Source organism: Pan paniscus, chromosome 2 (genome assembly GCF_029289425.2).
Source record: "Pan paniscus chromosome 2, NHGRI_mPanPan1-v2.0_pri, whole genome shotgun sequence".
In the NCBI taxonomy this organism is placed as follows: domain Eukaryota; kingdom Metazoa; phylum Chordata; class Mammalia; order Primates; family Hominidae; genus Pan; species Pan paniscus.
In genome coordinates this window covers 187728451-187753599 of record NC_085926.1, presented here as the reverse complement: position 1 = coordinate 187753599, position 25149 = coordinate 187728451, and the positions used below count along the sequence as shown (strand labels likewise).

At 38.4% G+C, this 25149-nt stretch overlaps 1 protein-coding gene across 5 annotated transcripts in view; it reads right to left on the bottom strand.

Annotated features, from left to right (window-relative positions):
- Positions 1 to 25149, bottom strand: part of TP63 (tumor protein p63) — a 300635-nt gene that overhangs the window by 9367 nt on the left and 266119 nt on the right. For 2 of the 5 annotated variants that reach the window (XM_055110786.2, XM_055110785.1), the window contains 7 exons: positions 23459 to 23645; positions 21086 to 21201; positions 19944 to 20053; positions 19182 to 19306; positions 18479 to 18561; positions 14914 to 15050; positions 1367 to 1524 (listed from right to left, as the gene is read on the bottom strand). In XM_055110786.2, the coding sequence (XP_054966761.1) occupies positions 1367 to 1524; positions 14914 to 15050; positions 18479 to 18561; positions 19182 to 19306; positions 19944 to 20053; positions 21086 to 21201; positions 23459 to 23645 (916 nt within the window). Of the gene's footprint in view, positions 1 to 1366; positions 1525 to 7485; positions 7862 to 14913; positions 15051 to 18478; positions 18562 to 19169; positions 19307 to 19943; positions 20054 to 21085; positions 21202 to 23458; positions 23646 to 25149 lie in introns of those variants that run through there. The other 3 variants (XM_055110784.1, XM_055110783.2, XM_055110787.2) reach the window with 2 other exon arrangements.

Here is a 25149-nt window from a genome sequence, read left to right as displayed (position 1 = left end):
CACTCCAGCCTGGGCAACAAGAGCGAAACTCTGTCTAAAAAAAAAAAAAAAAAAACAAAACAATGAATGTGTGCCATTAGACCACAGAAAGTCATAATCCTAGCCTCCCCTGATTTCTTTCAGAAGAGACAACACTGAAATGCATGTTTAGAGGTTTGATCAAAATAATTAGGATTTCAAAAGACAAGCTTGAGGGTACTGTTTTTTAGGTAGTAAGGATTATATGATACCCATGCAATGTTCAGTCTTCTGTATCCCCGAGGGTGTTATACAATCTTTTGCATTTTTACCACGACTTTTTTTTCCTTCAAGTTTGTGTATCCACTTTGCTAGATTTAGTCCTAGTGGAGAAGATAATTATATTTATAGTAAAGCTATATGCCAGTCATCATCCACTTGGAGGCCCAATTCTTACAGTGCCTTTTTCATTTGTACTTAGCTGATATGAGGAATGTGTGTGAGAAGAAATAAAAGGCAGGTTCCTTTGTAGATCAGTTCCTTACTGACTGTGTCTGGGATAGAATAGGTGAGTTTAAAAGGCCAGGATTATAGAGTAACAGACATAAAATGTTAAGTATATATAGTGACAATCTTATGGATAGAAAATTAAGTATTCGAGAAGTAACTTCTTCGTAATTAGAGGTATATTTTTCATAGAGTCCAGATGATAATCTACTTTTCTAGATTTTTTTTTTTTTTTTTTTTTTTTGAGACTGAGTCTCACTCTGTCACCCAGGCTGGAGTGCAGCAGTGTGATCTCAGCTCACTGCAACCTCTGCCTCCCGGGTTCAAGTGATTTTCATGCCTCAGCCTCCTGAGTAGCTGGGATTACAGGCATGCACCACCAGGCTCAGCTAACTTTTGTATTTTTAATAGAGACGGGGTTTCACCATGTTGGCCAGGTTGGTCTCGAACTCCTGACCTCAAGTGATCCTCCCGCCTCGGCCTCCCAAAGTGCTAGGATTGCAGTCGTGAGCCACCATGCCCGGCCTATTTCTCTAGATTTTAAGTTCACTGCAACATGCTACTTTATGCATGTTGCATTTGTTTCCTTTTGACTATTTCAAAGGCTGCAGGTGGTGAGTCTCCATCCAGGATAGCAGCAAGTAGACTGTTCTTTTCACAGAAATCCTTATCCCTACACTAAAGAAACATCCGTCCCTATCTCTACCAGTAGTATATTTTGCAATGAACGATAAACCTCAAAAGTGAAAGGTTCAGTCAGAAACCCAAGCCACTCCACTTTGATCTGATCTGTCCCACTGTGCCTCTCATTTAGCTTAAGAACATGGCTTCCCTATCACAGAGTCTTGTCCTAAGCTAGCCTGTTCATCCTTCAGCCACAGCTAAAAGGAGATGCTCTTACTGTTGGCTCCCATGCCATCAGGAATGGTTGTAGGAGTGAGGGCGTTGCGCTGCTGAGGGTTGATAAGCTGGCTCACAGAAGGCAGCTTGTTCATGCTGTTCATTTTGTTCAGAGGTGGGGAGCTGTTACCATATGAAGATGGAGACTGTATTGAGGTCCTAGGAAGACAAACATGGAAATGATGGTGAGCACGGGACACTGAAGAGTGGGGACTATTGATTTTCAACAGGTCTCTGTTTAAAACATGGCCTCAAACCAAACATTTGAAAACATTCTTCTAGGATTAATGGTAAGAAGTTAATTTTATTTCCATCTGAGAATATTTCCTGAATAGGGAGAAACTGATTGCGAGGCTATCATCAAATCATATTTTTCCTGAATGTGCAGAGTGCAAGGTTTAGTATTTCCTTTGAGAAAGAGAAAATTCTTGCCTCCTCTTTTCCCTTCAGTTGTTTTCTCCATTCGCTTCTCCTCTTTTCCCTTCAACTCAAATGAGTTTGAAAAGCAGTTAGGGAAAAGAATTGAGCAAAGACTTAAAGGCTGACGAAAAACATGGATATCCCACCCTCAAACTGCAGCTAAGGCGTTCCATTTGTAGCTTTCTGTATATTCCATTTGGGATATGCAGAAAATGACTACAAAGCCAATCAAACTGGGCATTTGGCAGCTCATCTTGCTGTCATGCAGAGGCCCCTACTTGGAAACATGCATTTTCAATAGAGATGTTCATGATGTATGAGAGAACCTACTGGAATGTCAAAAGCATTTCTACACAGGAGAACGCTGAAGCCCAAATAACTATTCTATTGACTTTCCAAAAGTCTCCTGGGAGAAATGAAAAAAACAAAGCAACATAAAAACCCAAAAGTTTTCCATTCAGCATGATCTTCAATTTGGAAAGTTACCAGAACTCATTTGTCATATTATATCTAACAGATAATATTCCCAACTCAACTGTCGTTCCTGATGTTTTATCTTAATATAAAAACTAGTGATGTGTACTACAATGAGAGTCACAAAGTCAGAGATGAAGCCTTCCTCCGTCATCTGTTAGGATGCTATAGATGCCCATGCGAGCTACTTAACATCCTGGCCTTTGTTTTCTCACAAGAAAACTATATAAACTACATACATTTACACTTGCTGCATGAGTCAGATGTTCAAGTTAATAAAACTTAAGGCATGGTCCCCATCTTTGAGACACTCATAGAGTAGTGGAGGCAATGGATATAATAATCCATCCTACCTTATACGGCTATGATGAGAACTGAAAAAGAGAAGATGAGGAAGAAATGTACAGACTATGCAGCATCTACATTGAATTACTGTGACCACAGAATGAAGACTGGACTTTAAGCAAGTGTCTAGTCTGGTATGGGAAAACTCCCCTTTAACAATTTTCAAACAAAGTGAATTATGTTGTTCCTGTTTACCTTTTCCCTGTCACAGGCATATTTACATTAGAGGGGAGACAAATTTTTTCTTTGAGTTTTATCTGCATATATATGTATAATTCAAATTTTGGAGGCTCTGTAAATGGACCCAGGTTCCAAGCCTATATGGCATAATATTTGAAAAAATCATTTTAAAAATGGCCCTAGCGCTTAGGTGCTGCAATCGTAGGGATGGTCTTCGAAGCTGCCACTCTGCATTCTCTCCATAATTACATGAAAATAAGGGAGGCTCCATTCCATGTCAATGGAGAGCCACAGCTAGATGAATGCAAACAATATGCTGTATTTTAATGTGTATAAATTATCATGTCAATTAATGTAAATTAACAATTCAGGTGGATTTTACAATCACTGCCTTTAAGGTAGGAGGGCATTGACTTTTCTCTTTACCCTTATCAAATACTCACAATTATAGATCCACATTGTATATATATACTGGTGTTGATACAATAAATCCTCCCAACTATAAAACATTTCAGGTTACCAAACTCTTCTTTGTACATTTTCTGAATGATTGTCACACCATCCTTGTGGAGCAGGTCATGGTATAGCAGGGCAGAGATGGACAGAAATTACTATTCCAAATATACATACGGGTAAATATAAGGTTCTAAGAAAAAACATATGCCCAAGATCACATGTTGCTAAATGGATGCACTGAGGGCAGAACTAGGTCTCCTGGCACCTATTGTTTTTTCTAGGTTATGGGGACAAGAAATAGATGAAGTAGTAAGAGAAATGTAGGAGACCAAGATGGAAGAGGGGTAAAGGAGGTAACTCCAGCTACTACCAAGCACTTCTGAATCCACTCCGTCCCTGTGGGGAAACCTTTTCAAAGAGTCAGCACATATGGCTGCACTTAGGCTCATCCATTAGTCCACATCAGAGTATAGGAAAGCTTGGGGCAAGGCAGTAAGGAGATTCTCTGCCAGCTGATGTTTCTTCAATTCTCTTTGCTCACTGAAAAGTACCTAAGATTCCAGGTAGCCCATATTCCTGATGCAGTTGGTCCTCTGTAACCTGAGGAGACCTCTCTATCTGTCCCTCCTCAAACCAGTCAAATGTACAGCAAGAGCTAATAGAAAGCAGTGCTTGAATCATTAATAGCCACAATTAGAAAAATAAAAATACATTTAAAAGTTTTGCATTTTTTTTTCTGGACGCTCAGAGTAAATTCCTTCTTACAATTCCTGTTACAACCTCCTGCTTTCTTTAGCTTATGGTTATTATTTTTGACTATTTTATTAGTTCATTTATCATTTTTCATCATAAGCCACTAATTTGAGGAGGGCAAGTCAGAAACCACAGATGAAGAAAGAAGGAACATGGATTCTAAGTCAATCAAAACATCTAACACAAACTTAGTGACGCAGGATGTTGTACAAGTTTCTTGAGTCTCATTTTCTTAACCTGTAGCCTAGATATTGTACCTACTCTAGAAGATTTCTATGAAGAATGAGATCATGTAACAGCCCTGGACAGGGTCCAGTGATTTGTAGGTGCTCAGGAAACATCAGCTTCTTAGCTTCTTTCACTGTTTCCATCCAGCCTCAAATATTTAACACTCTGATACATGGCCCATGGCATAGAAGATAACAATGTAAGAATTAATAGGAGGAAGTGGCCAGAGGTGAGTTGGATTCTTAATTGAACATATCCAGAAATGAGGGTGAACAGTTGAATGGGGTTAACAGTCAGGAAAGGTCAGAAATTCGGAATGCCTTCCCTTTAATATGAAAGTGAGTTTTAAAGCCACACGGAAGGGGAGCAAGGTAGTCTGTCTACTATTAATTTCAAAATGACTGAACTAGAAGAAGCATTCTGAAAACTACATACTGTGAAAAAGGAAGCAAGGCTGAATAAACTCAGCCAATTTGAAAGCCTTGAAGAACAACCTTTTTTTAAAAAAAATTACAAATTTAATATAATAGTTCTTAAGTGAAATATTCCAAAAATTTCTGGAGAAACTAAAGAGAAGGAAAATGTGTTCAGAAGAATAACAGGACCTGTACCATTCTGGTTTTCTTGCCTACACTCTCCTCTCCTATCCAAAACCCAAAAAAGTAAGAATCCAGCTGTCTGCAGAAAAAAATCGTAAGGTGTATACCTCAGGTTGTTTTCTCTAGAGCCTCACTAGATTTTTCTAAGAATTCAGTGTAACAGAGATGTAGAAAATCATATTTCACGTATTTCCAGTTTTGAAGAAAAATCCTGGTGGAGCCAAGTCCCAGTTCTTAACTTTAACAATATAAGCTTCTGCACAGTTTCCGAAGAATAAAATTCAAAATTGAAAAGCGAGAAGTGGTTTTAGGACATATAGGACTTAAAATCAGGTTTTCTGGTTCCAACCCTAGTGACTATCTATGTGGTAGAATATCAAAATTCCTGCGCAGACACAAGTTACACTATCTACCTCCTAGATGTCTAGAATTCCACTAGATTCCTTCTTTTGGCTAAAATCTTCCATTGCTCATTAAAAAGCAACCCTCTAGTAGGATTTGGTGATAGCTTAGGCTAAATCTATTTCAACAAACCATTTCTGCAGTAAAGAATTTGGGAGCAGAAAGGGATACTGAGGGCGGAGCAGAGCATCCTTGTTATGAGAAAGGTGAGGAAAAAAAAAAAAAAAAGGGAAAACATGGACCATCAGAAAAAGAATTATATCTTCTCTCAATTTTACCCAGTACTGCCTACCTGTGACCTTTCTCTTTAGCTGGGTTATCCGGCTACTAAAGACAGTGCAGCATTTATTCTCTAGATGGGAAAACTGTAATTTTCTAATATTTTCCATCATTTCAAATATGTGCATTTATATACAAGTCACTATAAACACATTAAAAACTTACTTTAAAAAGGCTGAAAGAAAAGAAAAACCCTTCTGAAAGAAAAGCAAATATCAAAAAACGAAACATACTCACCAATCCTTTAAGGGCTTTGTGAATCAAAGTTATTAGACCAATTGAAAAACACTTTGCAAATATAACAGGAGCATCTGGTTTTACTAATATACTTTTATCTCAAATATAAAGATATTTTTTTCTGAAATATTTATCTAAAATACTAATTTTTTTTTTTTTTTGGTTAGAACTTCTTATGAAGCTTTTAAAAGCAATTATTCAGGGCTCAAAACATATTATAAGTAAAAAAAAAAATTGGACAATAGGTTCCACTGTTGATTTCTGGCCAAATATTTGCTAATGTCTATGCCACAGAAGCCATGTTATTTAAAACATTTGGATTTGATTGAAATTCATTTTAGTAAATTTGGCGAATTAACATACAACTAGAGGTTTGTCAGGAATGTCAATAAATGATTCTAAGGTGCCTGGCTTCCTAGGACAAACTTTAAAACTCATAGAGCTAAAGTATTTTTTTAAGTTAGTTTAGGCATTTTAGTTCCTTGTTACGATTGATGACCTTGACACAGAGTATCTTAAATAAAAATACCAAATACTGACAGAAGAAATGTACATAGGAACAAAGTGATGATTCTATTATTATTCTTGTTCCTTAGACCTACACATGCTACTTCAAGCACTTACATGAGAATATTCTAGTATTTAGTGGGAAAAAAAGTGAGAGAGACAGAAACAAAAAAACTGCAAGATAAACCAAGATGCAAAAGTTTATTGAAAATTAAAATCACACATCCACAAAAGCAACAGCCTCAATAACAAGAAATCATTGTCTTGGTGACAGAAAATACAGTGCTGGTGACTGGGTGTGGGAAGATGGAGGGGAGGAACATTTTTAAAGTCTTTATGCTATTATCTTAAAATATGTTTTTAAAATGGAAAGAAACAGAGATTCTCTAAACTTTTGAGTAAAAAAAAGAAAAGTAGTCTACCCTTTCAATCTTTAATTTCCAGTCCAGGAGTGCTGATTTTAACACGTCTGCTTGGATCTCACCTACTCAAAACGTAAGTCTCCTGGCTAAATGCACTGAACAGTATCAGTAATATGGCTGGTTTTATGGTAGGTAGGCTTGAGGGATAGAAGCTCTAATTAAGCAAATTAATCACAGATTTTGTGAGAGGGTTTCAATTTCTATTTTGAGCTTTGGATAATGGTAAACAACTACGTAAGGGCAATATTACTGGGGTGGATTTGTCTTTCTATTAAAAGCACAAAATGAGTTCACCTGCTATGGGGGCCAAACAACAGTTGGTTCGTAGTAGGTCTTCCAGGGTTTCATGTACAAGAAAAACTTTAGCATAACAGATGCCAACATACAGTGGCAGAGGCAGGTACACAGCATTAAGAAATGTTCTACCTACACATGAGGGGAGGACACAAATAATGCAAGTTCTCACAAAGAACTCTCCACCCACAAAGTTGATTACTTTTGGTAATGATCACCTCGCTGCCCAGCAGTACACTTGACACCTTCGTTTCTTACTACTTGCAATATTATTACATGACCAGCATTAAAAGGGTCTGACTGAGTCTCTCAGTCACCTACAACTTACTTATGCACAGACAATAACAACTTTTTTCTCCTTTTCTTAAAAAGACATCTTAAGTTTGAGACCTGCTCAAAAGCTTCCCTGTGAATTTTAGAAAAACAACAGAAGGAGACAGAAAAGGGTTCCAATAAACATCTTAATGCCCCTTTCCCCACCTGACCCCTCCCTCCCAGGAAACAACAGAAAGCTCACAGACAAACACAGTGGTTCCTCACCCACCAATGGCCGGTCTAAGGATACAAAATCTGCAGAAAACATCCTTTCTTGTAAAGTTTTGAGTCCCTTCAAAAGATTCTCTCACTAGTGGCTTTGTGCCTTTGAGCAGTTGGGTCTCTGAGCCAAAGTGTCTTCAAGTCCTGTTTATGAGGGCTAGATACACACGCACACACATACACACACACACACACTCACATATACACATGGAAATACAACACACACACTTAAAATATAGAGATAGGCTCTATGGGTACACTGATCGGTTTGGGGGCTTGGAATGTCTAAAGAAGACGTCAGATTGTTTTGGAGTTTCTCTCCGGGGCTCCACAAGCTCATTCCTGAAGCAGGCTGAAAGGAGACTGCAGAGAGGAACCAGAGAAAAGAAAAAATGAAGGCTTAGGACTTCATCTATTCAAATCAATTGAATTCAGAAACACACTCCTTATACCTTCATGATCATAGTATAGACAGAATAGAGTGCCTGAAAAGCTATTTTTGTTCTTCCAATTTATCTTCTTTTACAATTACTGAGACTTCTCAAGATTTTTATGAGGAAGAAATGGGATAAGGCTATAGTAGTTAACCAGAAATAAACATCAGAATCACTTGTGAAACTTATAAAAATGCATTTTCCTGGCTCCCTTCCAACACAAGCTGGCATCCAGGAAAACATATTTTTAATAAGTTACACAAGGCAATTCAGTCGAGGACCACTGAGATAAGGTAGATCAAGGTAGATGAAGGTATTTAACACAGTGCTTAGCATATGGTTTACTGGACTCAATTAAAAAAAAGGAATGAAGAAAGAAGAATAAACTTGAATCTTTTGTAAAATGTCATCTGGTCAATTATTATCCCTCATTACAGTTCTTGTCTAGCCTAAGTGTGAGGTATAGAGAAATATGATATCAGAATGGGGCCTGTGGCATCAGGCATTTACAAAGAACTGTTTAATGAGTATTTTGGATATTCCCAGATTGAGATGGATAAATACCTTAATCCTTTGAGTAAAAAACTCGGCCTATAAATGCATATATCAAACCCGAGAAAGCAATTTTTTGCATAATTAAGAAATTATTTACGCCACGAGGATGCCAGAAATAAACCCTTTTATTTTGCTGAAAGTTGGGCAATCTCATGAACTGTTTGGAAATTGTTTCCCAGATTGGCTTCTTGAATCACATTTGGCTATGCCTTTCAAAGGAACAAAGTCATTTTTATTTGCTTAATGCTAGGATTCAGTAAACCATGTCACCAGCAAGAATTGATATCATCTTAACAGAATATGCCCGAATAAAAATGGATGGGGAAGCAATGTACAGCTAACTAAAGACCTCTAAGACCTAGGACTGAGCCTGATTCCGCAATGAGGTGAGAGAAGTTACAAAAGTAATTTAATCTATCTGAGTTTAATTAATCATTGAGTTTTTTCTTCATTACCAATTCAGAGATAATAAATCTCTGCCCTAAAAACTTCATAACTATGAAATTCAAAAGTAAACTGTAGGCTGGGCGCGGTGGCTCACACCTGTAATCCCAGCACTGTGGGAAGCCAAGGTCGGGGGGATCACAAGGTCAGGGGTTTGAGACCAGCCTGGCCAACATGGTGAAACCCCGTCTCTATGGTTTTTCTTCATTACCAATTCAGAGATAATAAATCTCTGCCCTGAAAACTTCGTAACTATGAAATTCAAAAGTAAACTGTAGGCTAGGCGCAGTGGTTCACACCTGTAATCCCAGCACTGTGTGAGGCCAAGGTCGGGGGGATCACAACGTCAGGGGTTTGAGACCAGCCTGGCCAACATGGTGAAACCCCGTCTCTACTAAAAAAAAAAAAAAATATATATATATATATATATATGAAATACAAAAATTAGCTGGGCATGGTGGCAGGCACCTGTAATCCCAGCTACGCAGGAGGCCGAGGCAGGAGAATTGTTCGAACCCAGGAGGCAAATGTTGCAGTGAGCCGAGATCATGCCACTGCACTCTAGCCTGGGTGACAGAGCAAGACTCTGTCTCAAAAAAAAAAAAAAAAAAAAAGGAAACTGTAAAAGCTTGTGTAGTTCCATAATAACTATAAGGGTGAATCATATGAAATTATCAATATTCATCTGTTTTTAACCTATAAAGCTGGCAATTTCAGATATTCTGGAAACGTGGAGGATTTCTCTGTCTAACCTAGAAATACGGTGTTGACATTTTCTATCAGTTTGGAGACCGTGTACCTTTCTCTTTTCTACATTGATAATCCTGAAAATACTGCCTGCTTCTCTCTCAGATACATGAATCTGAGAAAAAAATATCAATATTCTTGATGATAACCATCGCCAAACAAGTTTAAAGATACAGGACTTTAAACTGAACCTACAAGAATAAATACCAAGTAACTAACAACAGAGTCAGAAAAACGTGCCAGGCACAGTGGGGTGTGCCTGCGGTCCACAGCTACTCGGGAGGCTGAGGCAGGGGATCGCTTGAGCCCAGAAGTCCAAGTCCAGCCTGGGCAAAATAGCTAGACCCCATCTCTAAAACAATCCTACAAAAAAGAGACAGAAAAATGGAAATGGATGTTTAAGTTTTATAATTAACTACTTACTTAACTGCCAATGTAGCAGAACACAACATTACAAAGAGCTCTATGTTCTAAATCTGATTCTAGTCTTAGCTTTATTATAAACTGGCTATAAATTCACAGAGCCTCAGTTTATCTGGCTATGGTGTGAGGGGCTGGAACCATGGACTTGGAGATCCTGCTTTGTTCTAATAATCTCTGACTTGTGTTACTAATGAGCCACAATTGTCAAGTAATCATAAAAGAGAAGGAAACACTAAGGGCTCATCAGGATGTCACAGATCTGTTTTATCATTTAAATAAAATTCATCCTGTAGAAGCTCAAAAATAAATTTCTAGAGGAAAGGAAGAGCTAGCCTAAGCGAGACTGTAACAAAGCGATGTCAGCCTCGCTTTTATGTTGGAAGCCAAGAATAAGGGAAAACAATTAACAAATGAAAAAAGAAATAGTACTGATCTGAAGTACAGAAGTCAAAACGTTGCTAAATAGGTCTCAAGAGGCTTCTGCAAAGCTGTCTTAAGCGTTGATGCCCCTTGATAATAGGATGGCAAGAAGTCTAAAGATAGGGTCCGATTTGTCTTTCTATTAGATTCTGGCATCTAGAAACATAACTCTCTATATTTATTCCAATGTAAGCAAATCAACTAAAATCACATTTCTTCGTAATATAAAGCCTACTTGTATCTATAACAATTTGATTCACAGCAGCTCTGTAAAGTCTATCTTCGATAAAGCCTATGATCATGAAGGTAAACGCGAAGAAATTTTTTTAAAAAGAAAAACCATGCACAAATGAAAAGCAGGCAGAAGAAAACACATAGTGGGAACCTAATAGAAGTAATTAAAGTAAAAATATTGTAGTGCCACCTTACAGAAAGTACGTTCTCTTCCCACTAATTTTCCCTCTACTATAAAGAAAAATACAAAATTGATTCCTTACCAGCATAAAATTGGTACTACATTTTTGGAAAGAAAATCACAGGCTATTATAGGTATTTTCCAAGCTGATTTATTCTTTTCAAATGATTGCCAGGAAATTAGATTTTCGTTTTTCTTTGTTTAGTCATTCATGCTCTTTCTTGGAGATTTGCATGAAAATAAGAGCTAAAAAAACTCAGCTGAAGAATTCAACTGAAGGATTTATATAGATGCGTATCAATCACTGGAGACCCATGTATATATAATGTTACAAAGACATAATTAGACCAAATGTCTATATTTTGCAAGGATTTAATTTTGCAGTCTGTTAGATTTCCATGCACAAGTTATCACAGCTGTGAGATACCAACTCAAAAGCATGCATATAATACATTTAAATGAACACACCAGGGAACTACGAAGCTACTAGTTCTTTACTATCTATCTGTGGCCACACATGCAAAAAAGTGTAAATATGTCCCTAAAATCTTGTGTGCTTTTAAAAATAACACAATATTAACATGTGTTTTCTTCTCTGGGGACACAGATTATTTTATGAAATATGAACAAAAAATTCCCTTTAGAGCAATGTGAGCCGGTCAGACAATAAGCACTAGATACTCATCGTATAGAAAAAGAGGGTTATGTATTTTCATGTATGCCATAAAAACAAATACATTCAGCATATGTCCCTGAACTGAATGATGTCAATCCTCCTGGCTTGTCAAGTTTCTAAAACAATGACATGAAACTATTCTTTTTCTCATATGATCCATGGAAACTGTTTAAAATTGTCCTATTAACTTGCACAATGCTGAGAATAAATTTCCAGAGCTTTCTTCAAACTCAGAGTGTTAAGGTTAGAAATTCACCATTAAATTGTAGACCATGGGAAGGCAGGAGCTACATCTTTCTCACCTCTATCCTTAATGCTTTCACATAGCACATCTTCAATAAGAATATGTGACGTGAATCAAGTCAACTATTCCAGCCTCATCTGACAATGAGGTTGTGTCATTAACTGCATTTTATATCTGGATGGGCATGCCTCACTTTCTCAGACAAAAAAGATATCTGTTCAAGGCTGGTGTTGTTTTTATTAGATACTGAAATGCCACCTGAAAAACCACTTTAGGATTTCCTAAAATCTTTTAATAACTTTCTAGCTTGGAATATACATATTAACTTCCAAGTACACCTATCAAACAAAATTGGAGCCTCAAGAAGCAATGAAAGGAGATCCACTCATTTATCTATAAGACAGACTATCAAACTACAGCAAGCTAAGAATAGTTTATATATATATATATATGTATTTTTTTTTCTTTTTCTTTTTGAGATGAAGTCTCTCTCTGTTGCCCAGGCTGGAGTGCAGTGGCACAATCTTGGCTCATTGCAACCTCTGCCTCCCAGGTTCAAGCGATTCTTCTGCCTCAGCCTCCCAAGTAGCTGGGACTACAGGTGCGTGCCACCATGCCCAGCTAATTTTTGTATTTTTAGTAGCGACGGGGTTTCATCATATTGACCAGGCTTGTCTCGAGCTCCTGACCTCGTGATCCACCCACCTTGGCCTACCAAAGTGCTGGGATTACAGGCGTGAGCCACTGCGCCCGGCCTACAGTTTTTAATAGGGGGAGGGACAATCAAAAGGAGAATAATATTTCACGGCATGTGAAAATTATATGAAATTCAAATTTTAGGGTCCATAAAGTTCCATTTATGGAACAGCCACTCTCTTTATGCATTATCTTCGGCTGTTTTTGTGCTACAACCACAGAGCTGAGTAGTTGCAAAAGACAATATAGACCCAGAAAATCTAAATATTTACTACCAGGACTTTACAAAAAGCAGCTTGCCAATTCCTGTACTACATATGAGACCTTTTCTTATTAACTGAAAAAAAAAAAAAAAAAGACAGGAAAGAGTACTGAAGAGCAACTAGTTCAGCATGATATATTACTTAGTGGTGTTTTGGAGGTCATTTTGGTATAGTCAAACTTTCAGAGTGAACAGGAGGAAATTTGAGGGTGTTTCTTAATACCATGACACACAGATCTTAGGAAAGGTAGATATCCCTCCTGGGTCTATAAATGATGTTACAGGTCTCTGTTTCTTTGATCCTGGTTGTATGGTTTTATAAGAACTAAATCATTTTCCACTTAAATATGTTAGTATATATTTCCATCTGATATCCCCAAACATCCATATGATTAGCAATGGAAATTGTGTCTGCAACTCTGAGTTCTAATTCTCCTTCAGAATACACTGTGTGATTAAATTTTCTGCTCAGGCTTACAAATAAAACCATACCACTAAAATTTGCAAAACTTTTATGCTAAAAGTAAATGGTGAGATCCCTTCTGGCCAAAAAGGATCTTGGATGCTCAAATAGCTTAGAGTCCTTTGAACAGAGAATGTGCCGCTTTTCTCCCTGCCGTCTACTCCACTCTGTAGATAACAGGTGCTCAGAAAGTGTTTCTTCACTATCAGAGATACATTCATATTGATTAAAACATAATAACAAGGCCGGCATGGTGGCCCACACCTGTAATCCCAGCACTCTGGGAAGCCGAGGTGGGTGGATCACCTGAGTTCCGGAGTTCGCGACCAGCCTGGCTAACATGGTGAAACCCCATCTCTACTAAAAAATACAAAAAATCTGCCAGGCATGGTGGCAGGTGCCTCTAATCCCAGCTACTCGGGAGGCTGAGGCAGGAGAATCACTTGAACCCGCTAGGCAGAGGTTGCAGTCAGCCAAGAAAGTGCCACTGCACTCCAACCTGGGTGACAGAGCGAGACTCAATAATAATAATAATAATAATAATAATAATAATAATAATAAGCCCTCTTTATTACATTTTCCATAGCTGACTCCCTACAACAGCTAATAACATAGAAAATAACCATTTTTATTGTTCATTTGCATTTCTATTGTAAAATATAATCTTTGCCTCTGGAAGATAGTTTTTGACTTCTTTTTTGCCTAAAGTATGAAGTTGAAAGTCTACATTACTCAAGTGGACTCATAATGTATATATTTTACACTTATCTACAGAGTCTCTGACAATACTTCCAGGACACATATCATATTTTAATTAAACTAACAAGTGATTATTTTTAACCACAGAAAGGTAAATATAAACAAGGTCCTGATTGGTCAACCTCTCATCCTTTCATAAGAGCTATTCTATTCTAGTCAGTCATAAAATAACTTTAGGAAAGATCCAAGATTCAAGGCAAAGCTTAATATATAAATAGGTTATATGTATATGGTAATATACTTGAAAAATCTGGCTTGATTTATGCAAAAAATGTACTGCTGGAAGACAATCTAGAGCAGAGATGCTAAAATACGGCAACATGATGCTACCTTATCCTTCTGCACCCAGATATTTCCCCAATTATCATGCACTAGGTCTCAGAATTCTTCTCACTACAGCATTCAAACAAGTCACTTTATATTATAGTAAAGCCTATTTGCTATCCCTGGTCTACAGTGTTATTCGCAAAAGTGGATAGTGTGCATCCCAGGAGATTTATAAGACAATCCATTGGGATGAGAAAAGATTTCATGTTTTCAAATATACACATTACTACCAAATAGAGTGTGTGCTTACTGTTAGTGTGTATGGATCAGGCATATAGAGAAGAGAACTGTTAGTGTGAGTTTCTTTGTAATTCACCAGAAATGGTTTGTATTTAATTTCAGAACATAAGTGGAATTCTGAAGGGAAGGTTATAATAAGACACGTAAAAGAGGTTGCAACTGAAAGAGGGTTGCCACACCAGGTCATCTGAATCTATGACAATCTGCTATCTCCCATTATGTTCCACATTGCTCATCAATCACCCTATTGCTGATCCAAATAAAGTCACCCTCACTCATGCCTCCTAAAATGACACGTTGATACACTCACTGTTTCTGAAGTAAGTGCTGGTGCTGCTGCTGTTGCTGTTGCCTGTACGTTTCAATTGTGTGCTGAGGAAGGTACTGCATGAGTTCCAGGGACTCTTTGATCTTCAACAGCATTTCATAAGTCTCACGGCCCCTCACCTATGGAGGTGAGCAGAAGGAAAGAAGGAAACATGAAAAGCTGTAGAACTGTTATAAGTGTGGTCAATCCTCATTGTTTGAGGATTCCATAATTGCAATTTGTTTATTTGCTAACATTTATTTGTAACATGAAAATCAATACTCTTGGCCCTTTTGTGGTCACTCAGACCCGGGCAGAGTGATGAAAAATTTGAGTCACCTGTGCGCCTTCCCAGCTGGTTCAAACAAGGAGATGCTCTGTCATCTTGTAGCTCTTATACCGTAAACCCACGTTCTTTTCATGGTCTATTTAGCGCCACATGTTTTACATTTTTGTGCTTTTCATTGGTGATTTTGTTATTTAAAAGACCCTCAAGGGCAGTGCGGAAGTGCTATCTAGTGTCCCTAAGTGCGAGAAGGTCGTTCCATGCCTTATGGAGAAAATATGTGTGTTAGAGAAACTTTATTCAGGCATGAGTTATAAGGCTAATTGGCCATGAGTCTGATGTTAATGAGTCAACGGTATATATTAAATAAAATGTCTCTTAACAGAAACACACATCAAATGAAGTGATATATTATTCTGTTGATGAAATGTATGTGACCAGAGGTGCATAGAAACCCAATCCTATATTTCTCTTAGGAGCGATGAGATGATTCATATCCACCAATACCATTTTTGCAACACCTTCATAAAACTAAACTACTACAAAACATAAGAATAGATTGTAACTATGTCTGATAGGATAAAAGTTTTCATGTGGGATAAAATATGTTTCTCTCTTTAAGAGAGTCCCTTAAAATCTTTAAATAAAGGCTCTTAAAGGCTTTCACAGTTATGAGCAGGGGCCAGACATGGTGGCTCACACCTATAATCCCGGCAATTTGGGAGGGAACAGATTGCTTGAGCTCAGTAGTTCAAGACCACCCTGGGAAAAAAACTCCTTCTCTACAAAATGTGCAAAAATTAGTGGGCGTGGTGGCCCACACCTGTGGTCCCAGCTACCTGGGGAGGTGAGGTGGGAGGATTGCTGGAGTCTGGGAGTCTGAGGCTGCAGTGAACCATGATCCTGCCACTACACTCCAACCTGGGCAACAAAGTGAGATCCTGTTTCAAAACAAACAAAACCCAAAAAAACGGATGAGCAGGGCCAAGACTAGAGTGAGGCAAGAGAGGCACTCAGCACAAGTGCATTGCCTTGGGTGTGAGTGACTATTTAAATTTTGCACCCTAGGCACTTTAACTGCCTTACCCCAGTTGCTGCACCCAGTAGGAAAGGCAGAATTAGTCAGAATTCAGAAATGAAAAATGTTCTCCACCTTTTGTTGAATTAACTCTTACTCATCCCAGCTGTGGGACCCCTTCTCTGAGAAGCTTTTCTTGATCTTACTCTTATAGTTTTTGCATCTTTGGAGCTTCTTGTGTACTCACACAGCACTAGGCCTTGATCTAGGAATATTTATTTTATTACATTACATTTATTTATTGCATTATAACTGTTTGTGTCCTCAATAGAAGGCAAGGTAGTTGAAAGTAAGAATTGTATCCTACTGAACTCTAAATGCTCAAGGTCTAGCATATTTGCCACTCACCAAACACCAACAAAATATATATTAAATTAATGGAGTTTTTCCTCACCCATAAATTATTTAGGCTAAGTCTTCTCTCAACTTGAGACATGACACTAAGAAGGATACCTCCTTCTTAGTACAAACTGAAATTTAAAAATAATTTTTCAAGCAGTTCCTGTTTTATCAGCTGAAAACATATTAAGACTTTTGGAATATTTAGTGTATCAGGGTAATGTTTTACTTTAACATCACAAGTCAGTTTCCATATATACCTTGAGAAACAAGACACTGGGAATCTCAGCTAACTCACCGTCTGATTGGTCTACTGGCAATTTATTCCCCCTGAGAGTCAGGACCCAAAGAAGATGAGGAAGAAAGTGCAGCACACCTAAACCCGTTGACTTCCGTTAGTTCAATCCCAGGGTAGTAGTTCACGGTCAAATCTCCTGGCCCTGCTTGGCTGTGTCTCATGTCATCACTTTAGATGGCATCAAGGGCTATGCCAGCCACCAAAACGTCATTGCCACCCTACATGGCAAAGACCTAATGCAATAAAAATTCAACTAACTAACTGCAACCATAATCTAATAAAGTGATCTCATTAGTGATTGCAAGAGAAGTAATGTCCCTTGTAGGAATTAATGAGGTTCTTACATAATAATTGGGCTAAGACTTCTGGCCATTTACATACACAGTTGTCTTTTGATATTAGCAGAGCATTGATTCCAGGACTACCCACCCCCATCTGGCCCCCGTGGATACTAAAATCCTAGGTTGCTCAAGTCCCTTACATAAAATGGTGTAGTATTTGCATGTAACCTATGCATATCCTCTGTATAGTTTAAAATTACCTCTAGATTACTTATAATATCTAATATAATGTAAATGCCATGCAATTAGTTGTTATACTATATTGTTGTTATATTTGTATTATTTTGATTGGTGTATTTTTTTATTGTTTTTTTCCAACTATTTTTGATCTGTGATTGGTTGAATCTGCAGATATGGAACAGGCAGATAGGGAGGGCTGACTGTAATTCAGGCTTCTGCCTTGCTTGGCTTTCTTTATAGTGCTGCCTAAAAGACATCAAAGTCAAGGCTATCATTGCTGCATTATCAATTTTGTGAACTTTTTCTGACAATATTTTCGGCCTAAATTTCTATGGCCATGCTGCCTAGGATAATCTTATCATTCTCAAATAATGAAGGACAAATTAATTTTAAATATTAGGGTAAGAAAAATTCTGTTAGGAGTTTAGCTTTAGTTGGGTGGGTAGGTAAGTAGAGAAGCTCATGCTAGTAATACAGTCCAAAACTGTGGAGAGAAAGAATAATATTCTAATTTTAAAAAAACACATATTTTCTCTCCTTTGTATCACCAGCTCTCAACCGTCTCCCCTCTTCCCCATTATGGACTGAAGGTTTGTGTCCTTCCAAAGTTCACAGATGGAAATTTTAACCCCATTGTGATTACATTAGAAGGTGAGTCCTTTGGGAAGTAATTTAGGTCATGAGAGTGGAGCCTTCATAAATGGGATTTTGCCCTTATTAAAAAAAAAAAAAAAACACCCTAGAGAGCTCTCTAGCCCTCTCCACTATATGAGAATACAAGGAGAAAATGGCAGTTTGCAACTCAGAAGAGAACTCTCACCAGAACCCGACCATAGGGGCACCTTGATCTCAGACTTCCAGACTCTAGAAAATAAACTTCTGTTGTTTATAAGCCATCTAGTCTATGGTAGTTTGTTGTAGCAGCTTCAACTGACTAAGACACCTCCTTTCCCATTGTCACAGATAACGAGATGATGATCATACTGTAAAAGCCCATTCAAAGAAGGTTAAAATGAAGCAACCATGAACACCCAAGGAAGACCTACTGGTAAGTATAACAGTTCATCATCTGGGGATCTTCGTTTCTTGATGGATGTCATCTGGATACCATGTGTGTTCTGACGAAACGCTGGTGGAGGAAAAATGCAAGTTTCATCCTGGGAACACTTCTAAAGCACTAATGCATATTAAATTACTTAATAATTAAATATTAATATTAATCAGATTTAATGTACATATTAAACAGACAGTAGTACCAGCAACACATGTAAGATTAGCGGCTCTAGTCCTAAGCGTCCATTTAACTGGGGACAATTGTTTTTACATTGATTGTGATCCTAGCAATAAGGAGGTGGAAGGATGGTGGGGAAGAATAAATAAAAGAAATTCAGTATATGCTGGGAAATAGCCTTTGGCTTAAGTAATGTTGCAGGAAAGCCCGTATCTTGCTGGTGTGTGTCTGTGAATAGATGATGTTTATGCTACTGGTGTGGAAGTCACACTTTGAGAATCCCTGGACTAAGAAATTGTCACAATGACTACTTGTTTTTGTAAAGCTGTGGTACATGCCTGGAGTCCACTTCAATGCTATACCTATTCTCACTGGCTCTGAGGGCTGACGTCCCACTTGCTGCTGAAGGTCACAGGTCTTATCACGCAGCTTCTCCAATATCACCCCATTCTCCAACATCTGGAGAAGATTCAACCCTACCCCATTTGGCCACTACATCTACTTACGGCGCTTCGTACCATCACCGTTCTTTGTACTGTCCGAAACTTGCTGCTTTCTGATGCTATCTTCATCCGCCTTCCTGTCTCTTCCTGGGCAAGCACAGATCCGGGCCTCAAAGCAGCGTCGGCCCAGGACTTGCCCACTAGGAATTAGAATAAAGGGGAAGAAAGAGTTAAATTCAAAGCATTTTGAAAGTCCCCTGAAGATCTACCACTTCCACTTCCCATATGGGCCATCGCCAATGTACTACCAGCTTAGCCATGGCGGCTTTGAGAATGGACCCAAAAGCACTTGGCAGAACACAAAAGTGCTAACATGCCACAAGTAATATTAGTAAATAACATTCCATTTGTTCTCCAAAGAACCTCTGAGCTATTAGCTGAACAGCTGTATTTAGCTATATATTTTGAAGGAAACTTGAGTTAAGCCAGTGGATGTCTCAAGGATAAAATCCCCTGAGGCAGCGCAGACTTAAAAAAAACTGTGAAATGCCTTGAGGACCATGGTCTAATCAGAACAATTCCAGTCAAATGTCAAGAATTCAGGTATGAAGTGACTTGCACACTGTTCTAGCTCTTTTTTTCCTTCTAACTTTACCCACCTTCCTTTGTCTCCACTTTCTTAGATCTTTTATGTAACCGTTTGTAGCAAGGATTTAAAGCACAAAGGACAAGCTCTCCGCTGCACATGCAAAATTAATGATAAAGCAGCCACGATTTCACTTTGCCCTCTGCTCGTGATTTTTTGTGTAGAATGACAATTTTACATATGCCACTTACTCTCTGGTTTCCAGAGTAACAATGATTAAAATTGGACGGCGGTTCATCCCTCCAACACAACTGCTGTTACACATGAAATTGTACAAGACTGTCGTGAATTCAGTGCCAACCTGAAAACAAGGGGAAAATAATCTGTGTTAACAATGGTTTAAACTGACGTTGTTCCTTCTCAGTTCTTCCCTCTATTTAAGGAATTCCACTTCTGATGAAGTGATACACTTCCTCCTAAAAGGGCAAACTCTGAACCCTGTTGTAGATTTTTCTTCATCTTGCCTGCGGGGAAGCTTAAAGCTAACGTTTGCAACACTGAACACTACCTTAGGTGAGACAGGCTTTAACATTTTGTGATCTTTGATCCTGTTCGTTTGTAAGCTGATCCACATCATGTAATTCAAATAGGCTATACCACCTTCATGAATATCACTGAAAAGGGAAAACTGGGAATAATTGCCAAAAACAGTAGCAATGCTCCAAGAATATTTTCCCTGTGTGGATAAAACAGTACAATATAGATTTGAATATACACTTCCATTAATAACATCTTAGAGCTCAAAATGTTCTCAGAATTAAACATAATCTAGTCCAAAGTACATACGTATGGGTAAGGCAACTGAAGCCTAGAGAGAGAGAGTTGCCGAAGGTCCACACAGCAAGCCTGCAAACCAAAGAACTTGGGTCCTGTTACACCAGTGTACTTTCAACCACACTACTCTGCTTCATGCAACAGACTTACAAATCTATCATCTGTTCATTCAAACTTCAGCTAAGAGATCCCTCTTAGGCTTTCCCACTTATGGTAACACTTGCATCCACTACTATTGCTTATCCACTACCTGTCCAATTGCCAGTTGGATAAAACAATCTCATGTATACACCCAATTGCCAGTTCAATTGTTATCTGCCCTTAAGATGGGAATATGGACACAGAGCCATGTTACCAAGTTGATTCAGTGCATATTTAGGTATTCTGAAGGGAAAGCATGTGGAGAATAGGTAGAAAAAAATACAAAAATATTACATATTTGATGACAAGAACTGAGACAGTGATAGATGCTAGAAACATTGCTGTTGCTGAAACAGATGTTCTCTCAAGTCTACTCAGTCCATAGAGGTGTTGTTTTTTGGTTTGGTTTGCTTTTTACCTGGGGTGGCTCATAAGGTACCAGCACACTCTGTCTTCCTGTGATGGGATCTTCTACATACTGGGCATGGCTGTTCCCCTCTACTCGAATCAAATGACTAGGAGGGGCAATCTGTCCTGCAGAGCAGAAAACGATAAAAGAGTTAGTTCTTTACCTTAAAAATAAAGAAAATAAAATGAAATTGCATGAACAGGATGTTGGTGGCAAAAGAAATAGTCTGTATAATAAAGAAAATGTGCATCCTTGAAGAAACGAACAGATCCCATAGCCAGATATCAAATACATGAAGGTGTCATAACCTTTATAGCAACAGAAAGGGCTGGAATGCACATCTACAGTTAAGGGAACAGTCCTATAATCTGGAGTTTAAGATTAATGATTCAAGCTTTATGGAACTCTATAACTACATCTCTGACCTCATCGTGGAGGAAATTTTGCCAGCTTCCTGGAAAACGAAAGGGAAATAAGCAAATTAATTAAAAAAAAAAATCAGTTTAACTGAGAAAATGCTGCCCAAAAGTCTGACCAGCAAATACACTGAGAAGCAGAAGATAGCAAGGATATGACTTCCACTTCTTCTTCTTTCCTCCTCCTCAACTTTTAAACATTGTGTTGATTATAAAGATAAGAAACATTCTGGTGTTTGTGTGTTGAAGGAGTCCCAAGTTGGGTGTAAGAAAAGGGATGCAATTTTAAAAAAGAGACTGAGTAAAGTTTCATAAAATTGTGATATTTAGCAGAGCTCCAGAAAAGAGAAGATGCTCCAAGAACTGGGACCCGTAAAGCTGTTTTTAACAGCTCTTGGGTCCTACAGTCCCAGTCTACAAAAACCATTCAATCAAAGTAAAAAGTGAAGCATATCAAAATGTTCTCTGCTGCATCATCTATTATGGTTAAAACTAAAAACAATTTTTATGTTTAAAAAATGGGAAAACGCTTACAAATACTATGTTGTCTTGGTGAAATACCAAGTTAGGGAGGCTGATAATGAAGTCTATCTATATTGCAATATTCTTTATGGCAGATTGTTAAGTGAAAAGCAAGACATAAATGTACGGATAATGTGGCCATGTGGGCAAGGACTCGAAATTAATGTGTAAAAAGTAGTTTTTTAAAGAGAATTTTGACTTTATTTTCTTCTTTTAAATTCCGATCCATTCTCTTTCTTCTTCCATTGATTTTCTCTACAATTATATTCTCTGTATTTATCAATCCTTATATTTTAATATTTTTTCTATAAAGTATCCTAACCCCCAACACCTTTGGCACCCTCAATACTCTTTGAGGATTGCTTATGCTTTATCCTGCTCTTACCTTCCACTTTTCAGCACTCTCTATTTAGTCTCCCTTCATGGAACTATAATATCAGATCTAAGGGAACTCTTGGCATTGCTGACCTTTTCTGCTAAATTGTTGTAGGATCTGAGATGTAGAATATGAGGCATGACTTATTCATGGATATAGCGTCTAAAGGTGGCCTTCATGATACCTCATCCCTCGACTCCCAGTCCTTTATTTGATTGGCCACAGTATGCTCTAGGCCTTCTATTTATTCCCCTTACCCATTACTTGCCTTCTCATCTTTTTTTCCTTTTTCTTCTTCTGGTTTTTTCATTATTTCTTTCATTTGGTGCTCCTTTCTCTTACCCTTCCAGGTCTCAACTGGTCTAGACTTGAGAATCTTTCTGGGAAAACACTAAATCTGAAGAAACTGTAGCCTGGGCCAAGTAGAATAGCTACCATGTAGTCTCCTGGCACCCTCTTATTTTTTTTTCATTTATTTTTTATTTTTGAGATGGAGTCTCGCTCTGTCGCCCAGGCTGGAGTGCAGTGGTGCCATCTTGGTTCACTGCAAGCTTGGCCTCCTGGGTTCACACCATTCTCCTGCCTCAGCCTCCCGAGTAGCTGGGACTACAGGTGCCCGCCACCATGCCCAGCTAATTTTTTTGTATTTTTAGTAGAGATGGAGTTTCACTGTGTTAGCCAGGATGGTCTCGATCTCCTGACCTCATGATCTGCCCACCTCGGCCTCACAAAGTGCTGGGATTACAGGCATGAGCCACCGTACCCAGCCTCTTATTTTATTTTAAAGGCAAGAAAAATAAAAAGAAGGAAGCAGGAAGGAGTAAAGATAACCAGTAGTTCAGGTCATCTAGTAATTACTAATATTAAATAGTTCAACCACTATGAAAGCCATGAATTTATTTATCATTATTCTTAGATACTGTCAGCCAAAAAAAAAAAAAAAAAGGCAGACTGATCTGCCATCAGAGTGCAGAAGTCTGAATCAGGTAGGTGGGTCTCAAACAAAAATGCCCACAGAATCTTGACCTTCAAGGAGGTTGAACAGTTAGAGATTCAAATTCTGCTTACCCTCGTTGAATTCACGGCTCAGCTCATGGTTGGGGCACCGCTTCACCACCTCCGTGACATGCTCAGCTTTTTTGTAGACAGGCATGGCGCGGATAACAGCTCCCTGAGGAGGTGGGGTCATCACCTTGATCTGGATGGGGCATGTCTTTGCAATTTGGCAGTAGAGTTTCTTCAGTTCAGTGGAATACTGCTTAGAGTTGGGGCCAGTGGAGAAAGGAAGGAGAGAACCAACAGGAGATATTGTTACATTCCAAATCAGAACAATGAAAATCTGTCCACTTTTTAGAGCTGCATGCTGCCTGTTTACTACTGGCTACTATAGATGTGACGTATGTCAATGTTATTAGAGGAAGTTATATTAATATTTTGTGCTATCATAAATAAAACCCCATGTTTACAAAAGGTTTTATGTTTGTCAAAACACATTTATGCCATTATTTCCTGTTATTTTCCTTTAGGATGAAGAAGCTGAGGCTGAGAGGGGTTTAAATGAATGAAACCATGAGTAGCTTCATAGATTACCAGAAGCTAAGTGAAAGAAGAGTATTGGCATGTACTGAGTGATATTAAACAACAACCACAAAGACAGATTTCTGCCTAGATTACAATTAATCCAGACTTTAATATACTTTAGAGAGACTCACAGGAATTAGGGTTCATGAGATTTTTTTAAGATGGAATATCTGTTAGAGAGTGAAGAGATTTCGCCTGATGTCAGATCGCTTGAAACTGTAAAACAAGAACTCCCTTGAACGCCTGCACTTTCCTTCTGATGTCATAGACTAGGAGAACGCAAGAGCTGAAAGGGGCTGTTCGGTCCTAAACTCCTGAAAACACCGGGCCTGATGTAGCACAGCTAATCATGGCACAGAAAGGATCTGGATGCAGATCTTCTCACTCACAAGGGAGTGAAATTTTTCCTTCTCCAGGGAGAGGAACTTTAGTGGTGGTTAGTTGCTTGTAAGTTGGCAAAACGGGCTGGAGAAAGCCTGAGACCTAGAACCAGATAGAGATCCCATCCTGTGTTGCTTCCTCTTCCCACTTCTGAAGCAGAAGAGAACCTTCATTCTAATCCTTACACTATAGTAAACCTTATCATCCCTGTGCTCTGGGTCAAAGCCCTATCTCTACATTCCTACCCACTCAGGCACTTTGCTCAGGCAAACCACCCAGGCACTGGAATTGCTGGCCAAGAGTGGGGCACCTAGTAACATGTATCCAAACAAAGGATAAACACACACACAGGTTGCAATCATAAGTTGGCCCCAACATCCTCCCAGAGGAAAGATGGTGGGGGGGCAGAGCCATAGTGGCAATCGGATTCGTTACTGATATGTCCCACCCTAACTCTCACTAATGGCAAGTATCTTAACAAAAATCACACATTTAAAATGTTGCTTTATTTCTTCATTTTAAAATATAGTATTTGTTTAAATGACCTTTCCTTTTCTTCCAAGTATTCCAGCATACGAAATTTTTAGTTAGAAGTTTCCCAATGCTAGAAAAGTATTGCAAAATCAGTCCTCCATGTCCGCAGGCCATGGATTAGACACAGCAAAAGGGTTTTATATAGCTTGGAGAAATAGGAAACACGCCAAACTTCAACCACAAAAATAAAATTCTACTTGGGAAACACTGAATGAAATCTAGATGGGTATTTTTGCTCTAGTGCTTTTAACTAAAGACTTACA